General features: G+C 38.7%; 1 protein-coding gene across 9 annotated transcripts in view; it reads left to right on the plus strand.

Moving 5' to 3' along the window:
• The first annotated feature begins 2,166 nt into the window (after positions 1-2,166).
• The window catches only part of LOC117304952 (myotubularin-related protein 13-like), a 105,088-nt gene continuing 86,331 nt past the window's right edge, over positions 2,167-20,923 (plus strand). For all 9 annotated transcript variants that reach the window (XM_033789601.1, XM_033789606.1, XM_033789603.1 and 6 more), the window contains exon 1: positions 2,167-2,298. In XM_033789601.1, coding sequence (XP_033645492.1) covers positions 2,244-2,298 — 55 coding nt within the window. In that variant the 5' untranslated portion in view covers positions 2,167-2,243. The remainder of the gene's footprint in view (positions 2,299-20,923) is intronic.

Genomic DNA, 20,923 nt, shown 5'->3' on the forward strand with positions numbered 1-20,923 from the left:
CACCGCCATATTTACGGAATGTCGCCTAGGAGATGACGTCATGTAATCATGAACTACTTGTGGGGATACTAAACTCACGCATAGAATTATTGACGTGTAGTTCGAGTAAATTATTTACTGTCAGAAGAGGGCGCTCATCTTGAACCCCGTGCCCCTGTACTGTTTGCGTTTTATTTTCATAGGACGAACGTGGGCAATTTACATAATAATGGGCGTAGTTAACTGAAAATGACAACAATAGCAAAGTAATGGGTGATCCAGGTGCGGGTCCAGTTGATTTAGAAGATTAATATGGATCTGAAAAGTATATAATGCCTATTTCTCTGTTTTAGGCACACACAGAGTATTGATGTCTCACCCCTCATCAACAAAACGCAAAAAGCACAGAGCTCCCTCAACTGGAATTTTGACCTGGGTAGGTATGGCGCGTAGAGCGCCGATCCTAAAGTCGTTGGGAAGTTCAAGTCACGATCCAGTAAAAGCATAGAGCTTATAGCACTATCAGTAAAAGTGACCCGAAATAGTTTACAATCTGTAAGCTTTTGCAGCCACAAAACAACCACCCGATCCCGTCTATATAAAGTCTTAATTGTTTTGTAGTCAATGAAGCATTAATTTATTCAAAATGTTCCGAATCATACGAAGATATTATTGTGGTGGCAGTAGTTTTTTTCCCCGGCGACAACCCGCCAGTGCGCCATACCGCCTGAGTCTGTCCGTCACGGTTCCTTCCCCTTCCTCATGAAAAATGTTCATCTCGTCAGAGACTTGCTCCCTAGTTTTTCTAGCTCAGTGTGGATCGCTCCCTTGCTGGCGCTGGTCCTGCCTGCGGGCTTCCTGCGTTACGCTTGACACTTGGGGGAAAAACCGCTTGTCTGGCAACGTTTGTACATATTTCCCCATTGACTGAAGATCAAAAGGTGATTTTCAATTTTCAAGAATAGTAAAAGACAAAAAGAATAGACACAATATTATGCAGAACATTGTAAATGGTAAAATCTAAATTTTGGGTAACGGTGGGCGGCCTCTTTATTTGGCCCACCAATCAAACCAGCTGAGCACTGAGTGCTGTATGTCCACATTGTGGGCTTAGCAGTGGACAACTCAAAATAATTATTAGCATAAAACCTTACTTGGTAACGAGTAATTGGGGAGAGGTTGATAGTATAAAACATTGTGAGAAACGGCTCCCTCTGAAGTGACATAGTTTTCGAGAAAAGTCATTTTCCACGAATTTGATTTCGAGACCCGAAGATTTATAATTTTGACGTTCAATCATCTGACAAGGGTGTTTTTTCTTTCATCTCGCAAGTCCGACGACCAATCGAGCCCAAATTTTCACAGTTTTGTTTACTTTTCATATGCATAAAATGTTGAGATACACCAAGTGAGAAGACTGGTATTTGACAATTACCAGTGTCCAGTGTCTTGAAGCACTGTGCTCTGAGCTGGTTTACGTCCCGAATTTGAATACAGGAGGCGCCCGAACCATTTCATGATGATCAAAGTATGATAATTTTTATATTCCTTTTTTTTTGTTTAACATGTAGTGTATATCATGTAAGCTTACTTGTAGTTGCGATAAGCTTACTACACACTATTATTTTTTGATTTGGAAAACACTACAATAATAACATGTGACTTTCACAGATTATTTTGGTCAATCAAGCCATATAGGCCTACCAATCCAATGGAAAATTAAAATGTCATTAATAGTTGATCCCGAAAAAAATAATTAAGTTTACAAAATCTGGAATCTGCAGTGTTTTGAATCCGGGAACCCCGAAACCCGAAAACTATGATTATAAAACAAACATTAACATAAAATAAAAATATTATTAGGAATAAAAATCGTTTTTGGTTTAGCAGTAGGTATTGCCTTACCCACTAAAAGTCCCTGAAACTAAATGATAATGTTTATTTAAAAAAAAAACAAAAAAAAAACGAAACTCATTTATGCAAATACTACGAAAAAGAAACAATAAAAATACAATAAAATTGTCTATTATACAAATTAATTGATTAATAATGTTTGACCAATGCATGCTGTGCTAAATACAGTGGCCGCGCCCTCTAACACAGCATGCACACATTACCGACCGTAGCGTAAAAGGATGTGCAGAAAACATGCGTACATGAGCTATCTTCGGAATCCAATATGGCGGCTGGTTATGTAGGAAAATGACAGCGGACGGAGTAGGACATTTAAAAGTCTTTAAAGTGGATTTGTAAAGGATCCAGAGATGTCTCGTCTTGCTGATTATTTTGTCGTAGTTGGTTACGACCATGAAAAAGAACGTGAGTACTAATATATTGGGACCCATATATTGTGTCGTTTGTTTGTAAAATCGCTGCGAAACAGGCGAGTGTTGAAGATAGGGAGGGGGTAAAAATTGTCTTCCTGTATTTTTTTTGCAGGTGACAGGTCAGTGGAAATTACACGCCCAATTTCCGGACACTTTAAACATTCGTCAATCCTTCAATTCCTGTAATGTTTATGGACATATTGAGATATTTGTCGAGATAAACAAGGGCAGATGAGTAAACATGTATGTTATTGTTTGTCATGTTTGTGATGAATTAAGATTCAAGATCGAGGCAAAAAGATGTATTCTGCACAAATTTAAATTTAAAAATAAAATAGGATAACTTTCCGTATGGCGCCACCACTTTTTCACTCATTTTTACAAAAAGGGATATATCAATCAGGTAAATTAGATACTATATTATTTTATTTCGAATGAAAAAGTGGTGGCGCCATACGGAAACTTTTCCATAAAATAAAACAAAATTATTTTAAAATAAAAAATAAAATGTCATTCATTTTTTTTGAAGAGACATACTTTCTTTTTTTCACAATCACAGTTTATTTGTTATTTTGTAAAAACACTTCTTGTCTTGCAAGCAAAGATATTGATTTAGCCAATATATGCACAGAGCCACACCCCTTGCATTGGTTGGTTGCCAACAAAATATTGGTTTGCCCTACAAATACAACAGTCCTTCACAGCAGAAATGATCGAAAATAAAAAGTCAACCAATCTATCTTGCAATATCGGAAGCTTGCAATATCATGTTGAACAAGTGTAGGGCTGCACTGCAAACAAAGCGTAAAATACAGCTAGGGCGTAATCAATTTTTTTTTTTTAAGTTTTAAAAGTCAATAGTGATATAACATAAATTTACATTTGATTTTGACATGATAGAAAAGTGTCTGAAATTTTAACTTGCATTTCTTGTTTAGCAAAAATTTTGTGTAAAACTTCAGTGGCAACAGTCACCATAAATAACTGTGCTTTCATTTGTAACCACCACAGCTCTGTATGCTTCGTTTTTAAAAGGGCATGGGCATCTTGTTAATAAGGGACCCTACTAGATGAGGAAATTGTAAATTTTGACTGGAGCATTTCAAGGACACCAAGGCAATGACCAGGGGGGGCATGGAGGCAATTGACTCTGTTGCGTCCGTGAAGGATGGATTCAGGCTTCAGGCTTCAGGCTTCAGGCTTCAGGCTTGCCACCTGTGCAATGCTAGTGTACTACATTGCTAACTTGGGATATCGGGGAAATCTTTATGATGATTGTATTAAATATTGATTGCACAAATATTTTACCTACATGTAAATTCAGCTGCTTAGTTTCTGCTGAAAATGCACACCAAGTGGATCTTATCCTGAGGATTTCACATACATTTTTAAACAGTCTCTTTTAACAGTTCTCGCCAGTTAGTGCGCAAGCTCAGACCTACGCGTGCAATACTGAACATATGCGCGCGCAATACTGAACATATGCGCGCACACTCAGAGATGCAAAAAAAGACCATCATGTCTGTTGCTGACAGTGTCACAAAAGTTGCCCATTGATGGAGGCTGACTTAGTGTGGAATCTGCTCCATTGTTTGAATCATGGGGGGGGGGCCTCCTAATCCCACCAGTGTCCAGAGTTTGGAATTATTAACAACCAGCTCGCTGACCTGTGACTCCAGTTTTAGATTAGCTCTATTGATTGTCTTGCAGAGCCATGAAGTTGGAACCTGGTTTTAAGTATCATGTTTGCCTTTATAAATTCCATTTTTAAAATTTACGCGTCCACACAGAGAGGATTAATTTGGATTTTGGATTGTTTACAAAATCTGAAAAATGTTTTGAGCATTAACCGTTTCTCGAAATTGAGTTTTGTTCGTATCCCTTTCTCTTAAAGGAACACGTTGCTTTGGATCGGTCGAGTTGGTCTTTGAAAAAGCGTTTGTTACTGTTTGTTATAAAATGCATCATGGTCATGGTTAGAAAGGTGTTTTAAAAGTAGAATACAATTATCCACACACATTTGCCTCGAAATTGCGTCGTTTTCCTTTTACTTCGCAAACTAACACGGTCGGCCATTTACGGGAGTCAAAATTTTGAATCATTCACTCCCATAAATGGCCGACTGTGTTTGTCGACGAGGTAGAAGGAAAACCACGCAATTTCGAGTGATACTTGTGTGGATATAGTTACAAACGCTTTTCAAAGACCAACTTGACCGATCCAAGCAACATGTTCCTTTAACGAACCACGTTTCTTAGAAGGGAATCATTTCTAACAGCTGCACAGTGCTTTGATACCAAGAAAATTTTTATGGTAATTAGTTTTGGGAGTAATTACTGAAGGCGCCCAACGACCTCCAGATTAAGAATAACTTAGGAAACACTGCTGCTACTTATATTTTTACATTGTAAGCATCACTTGAAGTTACTCAAGCATGCTATATTTATCATTATATAACACCCAAGCAGATCCTTGCCATTTGATTGGAGGATTGTCCGTCACGTGATAGCAAATAAAAGTACCATTGCACGCTGAGTCACTCACCGTGCTTTTTCGTTACATCCGAAAAGTACCATTGCACGCTGCCAGCGTGCAATGGTACTTTTCGGATGGAACGAAAAAGCTGAGTAAAAACATCACTGCGTGCGCGTTTCTTCGGTAACGCAGCAAGGCATATTAGTAAAATTACTAGCATTCGTCTTCTACAATTAAAAATTGGAGGCCTACGCTTTGTTTGTTTTGAAAGTTGTATCTTTCAATCAAAATGACAAAGATCTACTTGGATGTTATATAAAACAAATAATGAATGTTTTTCATTCGTGCAATGGTGCGAATATGTTCATTCGTTGAAAGCTGGAATGTTCCATTCAACTCGGCTCCGCCTCGTTGAATAGAACATTCCATCTTTCAACTCATGAACATATTTGCACCATTGCACTCATAAACATTCATTATGTGTATAATATATGACTCTTAGAGTGTCACAGCAAAAACATAATATGACACATGTCACCTGAGTGATGCGTGCCCAACAAATTAATTAAAAAAGACACCATAAAAGAACATTATAAAATATACATTTTTGTAGTGTGTGGTTTATCTAAAATAACGTGTTTACCAATTTTCTGATGTTGTACAATACATCATTATAGAAGGCCTGTATGCTTCATTTGGCAAGGCCACTAAGGCATTTTTCTTCTTAGTAAAGAGCAGTGCAGTTCTACTGGGGCGTTTGAAGGGCATTAGGGTATTGACCAAGGACCGGGGGCATGGAGGCCTTCGTTAATAAACTTTAACTGCATGGTACATGAATACACGTGAGTTAAATGAGAGCCATGATATATTTTGGAGTATAGATCTTTCAAAAGTTGAAAAACCAGTGAGATTGTCACGCGAGTCACAATGGAATGGCTGACATGAGACTTGAAATATAATCAATGCTTTGAGATAGCTGTAGAAAAAACACTCCATGTAGGCTTTTCCTGTATGAAATCATTGAGTGCAACCATGGTAACACCAATGCAGAGCCCCAGTTTCTCTCCATGAAGCCCCTGAGCATAAAGTACTATTTGGGATTGTAAGACAACATTATTTGAATAATTAGGCACAATTCAATTAAACTAAAAACACTCTTGTTGGTTAACAATGACATGTGATTAGGCAGCTCTACAATTACAACCCCCCCCCCCTAAAACAAGCCCCAAAGCATCTGGCCTGATGTTGGGCAAGGGCACTATGGTAATTTCTCTTTGATGAAGGGCATCTAATTCTGTATGAGGAAAAACATGTAGTACATTTGCATCGGAACATTTCAATGAGCATCAAGGCAATGACATGAGGCAATGAATGGCTTGGGACAGTTCATTTGTTGTTTGTTACCCCAGCAGGGCCCAATTTCATAGAGCTGCTTAAGCACAAAATTTTGCTTTTAAAAGCAAAAAAATCCTTGCTTAGTAAAATCAGATTACCGGTCAAGACTCTACTCAATTGTTATGCTAAGTAAACAACAGCTAAATACCAGTCACAAGCAATGTATATGGCATGACATTTTTGCCAGTAACATGTGTAAAATAAGCAAGCTATTTTCGTGCTTAAGCAAATTTTTGTGCTTAAGCTCTATGAAATTGGCCCCTGCTGTGTTCTATTTATGTATAAATCAGGGAAGCCGCATCTACATTTACTGTGACGCAACCTTCAAGCACCCACTACTTACATTGTACAAAACTCGCCAACATTTATTTCCCAGCTTCTAATGATCTATTCTTCATTTCTTTAAATTTAATTCTGATTGATTGTGAGGCGCTGTGTTTTTTGTAGAGCACTTTCCTTTTCATTATCAAACTATTAGGCATGTGCATTTTGCCCTCAGTCACTCTATCATCATCCAATGGTTAATACCCAATGTGCCTCAATCCTCCATAGTACTCCAAATCCTTGCGGACTTGTGTTATTAGGTGTACTACTGAAAAGTTGGATGGCATTTCTAGAGTTCCGTAGCTGCAATTTACCCTGTTTAAAGGGTGTATGTACTTTATGTAGGACAAAAAACACAATGTCCGTAGATTTACACTAAACTTACACAGTTAGTTTGAAGAAAATGATAGAAGAAAGCTTCCCTGAAGGTATTACGTGCTGCGGTGCTGTAGTTTTTGGGTAATGAGTAAAACAATGTGATGAAAATAATTTTGGTCTCTAAATTTTGGTCTCATGAGACCAAAAATATTTTAAGCATAAATTTACAAACGTATTTTCATTACATTGTTTTACTCACTTCTCAAAAACTACAGCACCTCAGTTAGTAATATTTGAAGAGAAGCTTTCCACTATCATTATCTTCAAACCGTGTAAGTTTAATGTAAATCTATGGACATTTTGAAAAAGTACCCAAATCCTTTGAAGCTACAATTTACATTGTGTACATACTGTACAATGTGTACATGTAGTACATGTAGTTGATGTACATGTACAATACTGTTTGTATCATTTTTGTCAGTGTCATGAATGTGTACACTATGCATCATTGCCATGATTGCCTTGCTGGCTTGGTTGTGCTTTATTCAAGAATTAAACTGAATGCACCCAAAGCTGCTCCATGCTAGGGTCCAGCATCTATAGGTTCACTAGACAGTGTGTCAACCGACGCAGAACCAATCTCATCAGACTGTAAGGAGGAGGATGCCAAGCATACATGTACATGCTGATCTTGCACGCACAACATCGGATGCATAAAATATGCTTCATTATGCACACACAAACCTACGTACATTGCATCATGCTGAGTGATAGTTAAATTTAATACAGCCTGGATACTACACAATTTATGAACAAAAATACATGGTAGGCCTACGTGTTTAGTGAATGCAACTATAGTGTGATCGATTACATTTGCTTGCTACATGTGTGACTACAATACAAGTAATACCTGTACATCATGTGGAAATAAGATTAACATTATGCAAATTAAACTTCCATACTGTACATCAGTTTACCGGTCGTGTACATTGCCTGATGGTACAACACTGTGCTTCTGTCTGGCCCTGCAATTTCATTAGAAGGGACACGTAATTAGCGAAAGATGATTAAAAAACCCAAAAGCGTAAAGGCCAGTGTTTCCAGCCGTTGCAACTGTCAATGCCTTCGTGACATCGTCGCACAATATTGCAAGTAGACTGGTGCTTTGTTTATAGCAACGTTTTACTATCCATAAAGTATAATCAACCAGCATATACGGATCAGGCAAATCCTTCGACGATGGAGGTAGTCGTGCTTCGACGTACATCCAAAGATCGTCACGAAGAACACAAAAAACTAACCCAGAATATGATGGGACAGTGACAAGTAAATAAAGCATTCCTGGCAAATTTTTGAATAGTAAAGAAATTTTATGAGCAGTATTTTCTGCTAAACAGATGAAACTGAGGGGCCCTGTTATTCACAGTGAAACATTTTATAATCTCGGGGGGGGGGGGGGGGGAGGGAATCGTGAGGGATTCAAAAGCGTCCTTGTGAGAATGTATTTTGAAATGTAAGCGTAGCTGCAAATCTTGAAACGTAAGCCTAGCTTGACTCGGGATTGAAAGCATAATTTTTGATTTTAGCGTAACAAACCTATGGATTGTATGGATATGGAGTAGCTGCGTAGCTTGGAACGTAACCATATCTTTTGGAACGTAAACATATCTTGGAACGTAAGCATAGTTGGGTATCTTGGAACGTACACGTAGCAGCGTATGGATCGTAAGCATAGCTGAGAAGCTGTGTAGCAGCTTAGAACGTAATCTTATCTTTTGGAACGTAAGCATATCTTGGAACGTAAGCATAGCTGGGTATCTTGGAACGTAAACGTAGCTGCGTATGGAACGTAAGCGTAACTTGACTCAGGATTGAAAGTGTACCTTTTGTATATATAGCGTAACTTGAGAAGGAACGTAAGCAAAACTTGGAATGTAAGCGTAGCTTGGAACGTCATATTTTGGAAGGTATAAGCGTAGCTGGATATCTTGGAACGTAAACGTAGCTGCATATGAAACGTAAGCGTAGCTTGACTCGGGCTTGAAAAACGTACCTTTTTATATTATAGCGTAACTTGAAGGAACGTAAGCGTAGCTGAGTAGCTGCGTAGCTTGGAACGTAACCAAATAATACCTCAACAATCTCAAAAATAACACTTCATTCACAGAATTAACAAATTTTGTTTGGACAAAATTATGCTTTGAGGGAATTTTTTTTATCATATTTTTTTTAACCTTTTATACAAAATTATTTTTCACCTGTTCTTTTTTCGGGCTCCGGTTTTTTTAATCCTTTTTTTCTTCTTCATAAAACATTTTTTAAGCTACTCACACAATAACACTGCCAATATAACAAAATGCGGTATTCCTACGTTTTGACATCATCAATCTTTTTTTATTGTTTCCTGAAAACTCCTAGCAAAAAGAAATTAGAAGCCATGAAACAAAACAGAGTATAATATTGGAACGTTGCGATCATAAGAAATAACGGATTTGACACGAGGTGTACCGACTGACAAACCCACGATGACAAACATGTACTCTGATGTCTGGCTCCCAACCCCTCCCAAGCTCACGGCGAGACCCGCAAGCTGGGAGTTCATAGCGCCCGGGATTATACCTCCAGCCCCCCACGAGACACGGCATGTGCGGTACGTGATATGCCCCGAGGCTTACGTTCCGATTGCTCCACGCTGTGGGGCCATATAACAAGCTTCCGTTACATGGACTCTTTGAATGCGAATCTTACGTTAGATTTTTCACCATTTTACATTTTGTAGCGATAATTTGAATACATGATCTTTTTCGTCAATTACTCGTTAATAATTTTGTAAAAAAAGATTTAAATTTGGTTTGGTAAGTTACTTTTAGACGGCTGGAAGTAAAACTAGCCCGGAAGGTCACGTGATTGTTTGTACCACTTTTTGGTTAGAACAATCACGCGACTTTCGTTTTTGTTTTAAAATGCTCAAAAACTGCCAAATTTGATGATTTTTTTTAAGGACTGTTCTTCTTCATTCCTGGAAACCCGTTGAATACATTTCTTAGTCTATTTTGTAGCCCAAAATAGCCCAATTCGGCCGGTGTGTCCCTTTAATTCCCGACAGTCACAAATGTAAGGTGTATAGCAATGTACAGTAATGTTCTACACACTACCGGAACATGTTCCTTGAACAGTTTGCACTAAAAACACTTACACCATGTACAATTAGTCAATTTTGTTTTAAAATGTAGTTAGTTTACTGTATTGTACCTTTAGCAGGATATCTGTACAAAACAATTACACAACACTGTCACTGGCCTGGTCAGTGAACAAATTCCCATACACTAAAATAGTCAAAAAAAAAAAAAAATATTTGATAACACTGGTTACTATTTGCAAAATGATTGTTAGCACTCATAATGGTAATTTGATATGAGGAACATGACCAAGATGGAGGCAGCTTCTATTATGCCTGCTTTCATATTTATATTTATTAATTCTGGTTGTGAAGCCTGGAGCCAAGGTTTCTCAGAAATGATAACAGAATAGCTATCTAGAACCTAAGGCCAAGTAAAAAAAAAAACACGTCCCCGCCCGCTTCCTTTTTACAGGCCGCCTCCTTTTTATTTTATTTTTTATTTTATTTTGTATGCACATTATTTTTTAATTTTTTTTTAAATAGGGTTATTTTAAATGATCTCAGCAAAAACAATCTGAATGTCTTGTCTGAATGCCTCGACTAAATTGTTTCATTTATGTTTTGTGTATTTCAGCAGTAGAAAAAACAATGGATATTAGACATTTTAACAAAGAATGGCGGCCATCTTGAAATAAAAAATAAAAAATAACTAGACATGATTGCATTTGTGCACAAATGCAGAGCTGTTTCGTTAAGAAAATTTTCAATTTTTGTCCACTTAATTTGAAATTCTCTTTGCATAAAAGTAGTTATGACCAATCCAGAGTACTGAAACAGACAAATAAAAAAAAAAAAAATAATAAAAAAAACTTTAACAAAAACAAGAGCTGTTTCGCTGCGCTTCGCTACGAAACAGCTAAAAAAACTTTAACAAAAACAAGAGCTGTTTCGCTGCGCTTCGCTACGAAACAGCTAAAAAGCCCCTCTTCCTCCTTTTTTTGAAAAACTCGGCCTAACGGAGAGAAGACACAGAAGGATGTTTCAGTTTTACAATGTATTGAACAGTATTTATGTGGGAGGAAAACCCCAGAGAATTATTCCAGGGGAAAATCCGAGGGTTCAGGTAGGGACTGAAAACCCATGATTCACATAGTGCCCCCGACGGGATTCGAACCAGGGCACAAGGCAGTTTTTCTTTATGTAAAGAAGGGCATCTCGATGAGAACAACTTAAATTTCTATTGGAAGATTTCAAGGCACACAAGGGCAATGATTAGGGTCATAAAACGGTACTGTTCAAACCAGGGCAGGGCAGTTTTCCTTTGATAAAAGAGGGCATCTTGATAAGGACAATTTAAACTTCTACTGGAACATTTCAAGGCGCACAAGGGCAATGATTAGGTACTCATCAAGTAGAATGCTGAAAAAACCCAATAACTTGATCATGTGATATCGATCCTGACGAGCCTGTACCGAGTACCAGTAGAATCACAAATTCAGTTTAAGATCTTGCTACATGTAATTGTGTCCGATGAGATAATCATCCACCTTCGCATTCTAATTTAAACCCCATACATGTTTTCTAGAGCCTGGTCTGCTACCAGGATATCAGAAAGTTAAAATTAATGTTCATACCAGAACCAATTGTCCAGTAAATAATTCCATGTTGAATACATTCATAGAATAGAAATAGTTTTTGAAGACCCTGAAAATCACCAATGCTTCTGATTTCCGCAATCGGTAAAAGATACCTTGAGTGTGGACATGGTGAAAGCATTCTCAAGAAGAAGTAGAGAGCACATTGACCGAAACAGTGAGCAGTACAAACTATAGGCTAACCTGCTCTTCACAGAGCCACCACTTTACAAGATTTTCACGTCACTGCACACCTTACTTACAATGTACTTACATGTACATGTAGTGTACACAAACTCAACGACTGTCTATTTCATTTTTGCTGTTGTTTACAGTTTATACTTAAAAATAGGAACAGAAGTTGGTGCAATTAACAGTTTGCCTGTAGATGGCTTTAATTTCTCTTATAAAATAATTGCGTACTCTCCCTTTTAGCAACATGCAATCAATAATTCATTAAAATATTCAGGGGTCATGAAAGCTTCAAGTAATGTGTGTATTATTAAATGGTGGATCGTATGACCTGGGCATCTAACCAGGAGCTGTATCATCTGCAATATGGAATAATATCATAATTTGTGCGTTGATAAATAATCGCTGGCACTGCGGGATTCCTTTCTAAAAAAAATAATAAACGGAGGTCGTGGGACGGCCGACGAGGGTTTAATGGTCACATTTCAGCAATAGTACTGTCAGGCAGTTATTGATTTAACTGGCTGTGGAGAATGCTTGGAATTCGCCACTGTGTCACTGGCAGGGGGACTCAGGGGCAGGGATGAAGACGTTTGTACGTAAGAGACGTCTCTTGAAGGGTTTCACTGTATTCAATCTTTCTCTTTAAAGGCACCGCACACTGTTGGTAATTACTCAAAATTATTTTTTGCATAAAAATTTACTTGGTAACGAGAAATGTGAGGTGTTGATAAAAACATTGTGAGAAATGGCTCCTTCTGGTAGTTTTTGAAAAAGACTTCAAATTTATGCTTCCCCTGAAAGCACACAAAGTTGAGCAACAAGGGTGTTTTTTCTCTCATTTAAATGCTCTTGCAACTTTGATGACCAGATGAGTCCAAGTTTTCACAGATTCTTATTTTATGCATATAATTATCTAGCACCAAAAACAATTAGGAATGCTGGTCTCTGACAATTACCAAAGCTGTCCAGTTGCCTTTAAAAGAATTTCATTATAGTATTGACACTGTATGACGTTGAGCATTCTGCAGCCCTGGAGTGTGCTTGAGTGCTACTACAAAAAGATGGCGGTAGTAGTTTGGTTTATTATCTAGCAAGTGCTGTAATAAATGAGTGTACAGTACGGTACATCAACACAATGTTCACAATCTAATGGTGATGTAACGTATTGTATTTAAAAAAAATGTTTCTTTTATGAAAGTCGCCTGACACACAAGGCCTGAAGGCCACTTCAAGGTGTGGGCTACAATTATTTTGTCCAGAGGCCATTGCCACCTACTCCTAGGGCTGAAACAGGGTTACCCCTTTCACAGTCCATACGAATATAGACTTGGGTATCTTCAATGCGAAGCCTAGCAGGTACATGTAGAGCAGAAAGCACTACCTCCCCAATTTTATGTAGCAAGTGTCACGACCGGGATCTGAACCCACACCCTGCTGATCAAACACCAGTGCTTGAATCCGGTGCTCTTAACCGTTCGGCCATGACACTGGTAAATAACAGGACTTGAATTTGAGGGGAAATCCACATGACCACATGACTTGTGGCTTAACTTTTTACTGTCAGAATTCTGTTTTTATTTTAACAAGCGTTACAAAACATGTTAAGAGAAGAAAATTTGTCTCTGGCGGGAACTGTGAAAAAGGACCATCCAAAAGTCTCCCCATTATTTTAAAATAATTAGAAATTACACACAACACATTTGCACATTCACAGGTGACTGTATTACAGGCGTGACAGGTTAATAAAGCACAGGCAATGCAACCTGAATCTAGTTGAAAATGTAGGTCAAATAAATACAGGGGTCGACCCTTGGGACATTTGATCTCATCTCTTGTTACTTGTGCCCACTGTATGCCTATAGTATTACTCTACACTCCTGGTTTGTTGTGTGTGGATGACTACTGCCATTCCCTGCTTATTCAAATGTATAGGCCTATGTCATGACCACTTCCTTACACATACATGTACCTTCAATATGAAGAATGTACTTCAGTAATAGTTGTGCATCCCATGACATAGGCTACAAAGGTAGATCTTTTATATTTTGAGTAACTATTGTTATTTAGGCCTACAATAACACAGTGACCACGATGGCCTCTGTTGCAAATTGGTATTGTTCTTGTTGCCCTGTCAAAAATTCTTGGTGTAGATACATTTGGTATGCATGGCTCATGTCTGAAACGGGATTTGAACAAGGGGCTGACTTCACAAAGACATTAAAATCAAACTTATAAGTTTGATTTTTATGCAAATCAATCGTGATTGCTACATGTCCGTAAGTGAAGTGTGATGTCACGATACACTGTACAAATCACTATGGTTAAAGACACTGGACACTATTGGTAATTGTCAAAGACTAGCCTTCACAGTTGGTCGTCGAAGTTGCGAGATAATAATGAAAGAAAAACACCCTTGTCACACGAAGTTGTGTGCTTTCAGATGCTTGATTTCGAGACCTCCAATTCTAAATCTGAGGTCTCGAAATCAAATTCGTGGAAAATTACTTCTTTCGCGAAAACTACTCCATTTCAGAGGGAGCCGTTTCTCACAATGTTTTATATTACCAACCTCTCCCCATTACTCTTGAGTAAGGTTTTATGCTAATAACTATTTTGAGTAATTACCAGTAGTGTCCACTGCCTGTACTGACAATTTGTTTTGAGATGAATTTGTTTACTTTGTGAAATCGGCCCCAGATCCATGCAGGAGGTGAAAGGCAGGAAACATAAAAAGGTCACTTGAATACCAGATTTTTAAATTATGCGCTTTAAAAGACCTGCAGCTGATTTCCTGAAACTTTATGGTTCTGCGCAAGTCCACTTGCGCAACGTTTATGGCGCAAGTTGCTCCATAAACATTGTGCAAGTGGACTTACTCAGTTGCATAAAGTTTATGTGAAATTGGCTGCTGCACAGTAGTCTATTACCACGCTATTACCAAGTCCTAACCCACTGATCTCAAATTTGTAACAATCTTGCTAATGATCCCTGCCCTGCCCCTGTGTGTACTCACTGCTTTAGGGGCCATTCAACCTTGAAATTGTGGCTAACACTTGACAATGGTGTAACAACCTTGTCAAGTGTCTGGCAACACTGTACACTGCACCCACCCACTGTCCGTGTACACATTACACAATAGATCAGGACTCCAAACTTTAATGCAATTGTAATAGTGTGTGTAGTCAGATTAGACTGGCGACCTCAGGATAGTGACAGCAGAGTGTGGTGACCATGGGGGTAAACACACAGGATAAGTGACCCACCTTGGCCTGACTGTAGGGTCGACTAAATTAGGCAGAAACTAGGCTTTCAGTTTCAGTCCATGTGGCATTAAAGGCAGTGGACACTATTGGTAATTACTCAAAATAATTATTAGCATAAAACCTTACTTGGTGACGAGTAATGGGGAGAAGTTGATGGTATAAAACATTGTGAGAAACGGCTCCCCCTGAAGTGCCATAGTTTTCGAGAAAGAAGTAATTTTCCACGAATTTGATTTTGAGACCTCAGATTTAGAACTTGAAGTCTCGAAATCAACCATCTAAACGCACACAACTTCGTGTGACAAGGGTGTTTTCTTCTTTTATTATTATCTCGCAACTTTGATGACCGATTGAGCACAAATTTTCACAGGTTTGTTATTTTATGCATATGTTGAGATACACCAAGTGAGAAGACTGGTGTTTGACAATTACCAATAGTGTCCACTGCCTTTAAGGCAAGGGTATTGGATGGTAACAAGGCAATGAAGCGGTTGTAGCAAAATTTTCAGTGTGTTACTGGTTGTGCGTTGTGTTAAAGAAACACGCTTTTAAAGCTTGGGCGATATCACGATATTATCAAATATCGCGATATTAATTTGGAAACAATTTCGATATCGGATGGATTTGGTTTTAATCAAAATATCGATATATCGCGATTATCGCGATATCGATTAAATATCGGGATGTATAATTGCTAGCTGAGACATCTCACACCCCATAGGTTTGGAGTAAAACCAGAAGAATACATGTAGGTCATTAGAACACCTCTCTTATGCTATGACTGTCTATTCTACAACTTTCACTTGGAGTTTGAAGACTGATGATGTCAAATTTAATTAATCGCGATTATATCGAATATCGCGATATATTGTCGGCGATATATCGTGAATAAAATAAATCGATATCGCCAAAGCTTAAACACGTTGCCTTGGATCGGTCGAGTTGGTCTTTGAAAAGCGTTTGCAACCGTTTGTTATAAAATGCATAAATGATTAAAAAGATATTTTAAAAGTAGAATACAGTGATCTACACAAATTTGCCTCGAAATTGCGTGGATTTCCTTTTACTTTGCGAACTAACACGGTCGGCCATTTATGGGAGTCAAAAGTTTGACTCCCAAAAATGGCCGACCGTGTTAGTCGGCGAGGTAAAGGGAAAACGATGCAATTCGAGTGGATCAATACTTGTGTGGATCAATATATTCTACTTTTATAATATCTTTCTAATCATGCATTTTATAACAAACGATTACAGACGCTTTTCAAGACCAACTCGTCCGATCAAAGGCAACGTGTTCCTTTAATTGTTTGTTTTGGCTGTTGAATTTTCATGAGGTACACCTACAATTATAGAGAAAGGATATCAAAACCCAGTGAAGCAACATACATGCAAGTGTGTTAATTGTGTACATAAAATTGAAATATGTACATAAAGTAGTATGCTATCAATTTAAACCATTGGCTCAGACCTGAAGGTATTTAAAGACCCAGTTGCCTCAGGGCAAAACATTTCTGTATTAAGACCTACATGTAGAAAGTTTCAGGTTAGTTCAGAGCAAGGGCTTTTAAGACCTATACAAAGACACAGTTGGCTCGGAGCAGAAAGGACTTTTAAGACCTATTTGTAAAAAGACCCAGTTGTCTCAGAGCAGAAAGGACTTGGGCTATAAGACCTTTTGAAAGACCCAGTTGGCTCAGAAGTCAGAGAAAGGGAATTTTATAACCTGCAATACAACATGTAGAAAGACCTTGTTGGCTCAGTTATCACATCAGTGTCACTACAAAATGGGTCACATCTTCTTCACATTAGTGTCATCTACAAATGTCATTAGTGTCACTGCAAAATTGTGATCACATCACATGTACAAAAATCATCTCTACATGTAAAAAACTGATTGCAGTACCATAGACCTTATCGCAAATACCAATGCGCAAGCGCAGACTGTTGAATGAGGTGCATTGTGGGATAGATATGGATCAAATTTGGATACCAGCTGGACCACAATGCACCTAATTCCAAGCTTTACGCGCGCGCCCCGGTATTTGCGAAAAGGTCTATGGTGTGCACACGGATAAGGTCTGATGCTTGTGTTGACTACTGAACAACATCTGTAAACTCAAATTTATTAGTCATTGTTGTTTATGCCTGCTGTTAAAGTACAATCACCCCGTACATGTAAGCATTGGTGGTTTTAATAGTGCAGTCAATTGTTCATTTGCTATTTAATGCAATACGATTTATATTTTTCCGCAGCGAACTGTATGTCAAGTGCTTAGATTTCGAAATAACACAATAAATTGTGCTCTAAATTTAAAAAAATTAGGGCTTCTGTGTATTGCACTTGTAATGGGCATTTGTAGTGCAGAATTCAGCGGAGAATTCAGCGGTAACCAGAGCCTTGAAATTGGGCCCTGGGACCGATTTCACAAAGAGCTAAAATTGATCGTAGTTGCTAAGTAAAGTGTGATGTCACAAAACAAATCACTGTGGTAATACTGACAATTTGTCTTGCGATGAATTGTATTGCTTTGTGAAATCGGCCCCTGGCCTATGTGCAGAGAGTCCACAGGTTTGGATTTGAATTTCTTTATTTAGGGAAAAGGCAGTAAAACATCTCTTCCAATATTCATTTAATCTCGCGCCTGCAGTCCTGTATTAATTTCAAGCTCTGTGTTGGGTAAAAAAACAAAACAATTTAACTCCAATATCATTTCTTTCCTTTGACCATCATCAGTCATAAGAAATGGATAGCTACAAGAAAATTTTAGCTCTGTTATGAATGTCAGATTTGATTAATGACTCAGCCAGTTGAACGTCACTGTTGCAGTCTTGAAGTATTTATCAATTTACAACCGGACTACCTCAGAATGCAAGATTACTCCCTCCCTTCATTGCACTGTGGGTATTGTGGATGGAGTATTATTAATTTTTGCAATATCAGGGCCCAAGGTTTCATAGAGCTGCTAAGCACAAGAATTTGCTTCCAAGCATGAAATCTTCCTTGATCAAAAGTGGGTTTACCGACCAAATTTCTATTTGTTGCATATTGCTTGTTACTGGTATTTAGCTGTTGTTTGCTTATCTTGAAAATCACGTGGAAATTTGGTTTGTAATCCTGTTTTTATCAAGAAATAAATTTCATGCTTGTAGCAATTGTTTGTGCTTATCCCCCCCTCTGTAATTGCAATTCCTGAGGTCCTTTCCCCCTTAAAAGACCATAGCGGCTGCATGCAGTGTGTACCAAAATACCCTAAGTGGCCGTTTCGGCCACAAGATTTGACCTACTTCCACTCAGACAAGAGGGTCAAAGAAAAGGTATCAAACTGAATTGACAATTTGACCCAAATTCTCACCTTAAACCCTGACCCCAAATTCCAACCCTAATCGGAACCAAACTCTCACCCTAACCCCCAACCCAATTTCTGACCCTAACCCTTGACATACATGTAAAGTCTCTGTAACCAGGCCTGACATAGGTTGTAACCCTAACCCCACCCTGACCAAAATGCAAATCCTTATAGTAAGCCCTGACCAAAATTCGAATCCTGACCCAAATTCTAACCTTACTTACATGCCCTAACCCCAACTGTAACATAAAGTTGTACATGATCTTAATAGGTTCCATGTACTGTACATCTAGGGTTGTCTCAACATACATGTAGGGCTGTCTGAACATAGAGCAGTCACTGTGACAAACGTGTCTACATGCTCACAGACATACGTAAGTAGATCGTGATGAATACAGATTGTACAGTATAGGCTTATTAAATACAATGTACGTGTTTCAATCATGAATCCTGTACGTATGTAGTACATAAAAAGTGTATGTGATTCAGACTTTGAAGACATGATTCATAATGCATTGTTCATGCAGGTGGTGTGTGTGTGCAGTTGGATCTTGGTGTGACTCACACAAATGATTATCATGCGCACATTCACTCACCTACATCCATGTACACTGATGTTCAATAGAGTGGTGTACGTGATGTTGTTACAGATGTTAAAGTACACCCTACAGTACGTGTATATGTACAAGTACAGGTAAACAAATGCATTACACTGCAGGTATATTAGGATCCCCTCCCGCCCTCCCCCTGCTCAGAACCCTTGCGTGCCCCGCAGCCTGCTCCAAACTCTTGACCCCCAACCCCAGAACGGTTGTCTCCATCTTAGCCCCCCTCCCCCTCAACAGGATCGAAAAACATGCACAAATGAATGGCTACATGTACATATGTAAAGAGCCCAGCTGTAAATGATGTATTTGCGCTACTTGCCTCCCTCCCCACCCCTGAGCCATCCCCAGATTAAAATGTCTGGTCATGCCACTGGCCACTGACAACCATGTACATGTAGGGCCCACAGGGAGAACAAAAAACAGCTGATTGAAAACTGATCTATTGGAGTATGCTGGTAGAATAAAACAAAGTAAATAGATAAATAAAAACAATTATGCAGGAAGTAATTTTCTCCCAGGTACTTGTAAAGTGTAAACACATTTCTTTGGAAGTGTCATGGCCGAGCGGTTAAGAGCACCGAATTCAAACTTGGGTGTTTCTAAAAACAGCAGAGTGTGGGTTCGAATCCCTAGCCGTGACACCTGTGTCCTTAAGCATGATGACACTTAAACCATAGCTTCGTCCTTCAGATGGGACGTAAAGCCGTTGGTGCCGTGTGTTGTGTAATGCATGTAAAAGAACCCAGTGCACTTTTCGAAAAGAGAAGGGGTTTGCCCCGGTGTTCCTGGCTGTGGCTGCTGCATGTGCCCAAGCACCTTGTAAACCCTTATAAGGTGCTACTCAGAATTCAAAACTTCAATAACCTATCTTTCTGAAAGTTTGTAACTCAGCGCCTTGAGTACCTTGTTTGGTACGTGCGCTATATATTATGATTAGAAGGTACATGTACATGTTTTGATAAGGCATTCATATGTACCTTAGACAGTTTCGCTATTCCTATTGGTGGAGACTACATGTACGTCACGTGGGTGTGCATAAACCTTTGTTTGCACCTGTGCTTATACGTGTAAGACAGTTTCTTCATTCTTATTGGTCGAGAGCAACAACCGAGACAGTTGTGCCACATCATGCGATACGTGCAACGCGCACAGCATTCCCTTATAAGGAGTTGTTTACCCGAGGGCCTTGACTGGGCCTTACCATTTCATAGCTAGAGGGGTGTTGTGTTGAAAGAAATCATTGAAAAATTTTCATTTTTGCATTTATTTTACTTTTTGACCATAATTGTTGACGTTTTTTGACCGAAATGGTATTTATGAATGGGAATCAAAGTGTGTTGAATCGTTTTTCAACTAGTGGTTTAAACCCGCCGAGGCCTGGTTCTTGATAACTTACTTCGTCTCGGTAAAATTATCAAGAACCAGGCCTTGTTGGGATTAAACCACTAGTTGAAAACCACTAGTTCAAAACATTTCCCCCAATTCTAAGCATGAATGTGCAGTCTAAAAGTATCCTGACCCTACCCCTTCATGAACGTTATCGGTCAGGTTACCGGAAACCCAACATTGTTATGATCCGAACTCTGTTTAACCTGAGGACAGATTCATGACAATCATTGAAGATGGCAGATGATTGTCATGGATCGAAATGTAAACAGTTTAGTCTGCTAAGGAAAGACGATAATTTCCTTCCTCATAACGTGCTTGATACCACACATTTCTACATGTATTCCTTATTTCTAATGCGACATAAAAGGTGTCCAGGGGTTGATTTCACAAAGAGTTAGTGACTATTCCTAACTTGGGACTAGTCTTAGGGGATATGAAAAACGCATGGCTAGTCCTAAGTTAGGACAAGTAACTTGTCCTAACTCGAGATAAGACTAGTCCTAACTCTTTGTGAAATCCACTGCAGTGCCTCTAATGCATTAACATGT

Source organism: Asterias rubens, chromosome 22, assembly GCF_902459465.1.
Source record: "Asterias rubens chromosome 22, eAstRub1.3, whole genome shotgun sequence".
NCBI lineage: Eukaryota > Metazoa > Echinodermata > Asteroidea > Forcipulatida > Asteriidae > Asterias > Asterias rubens.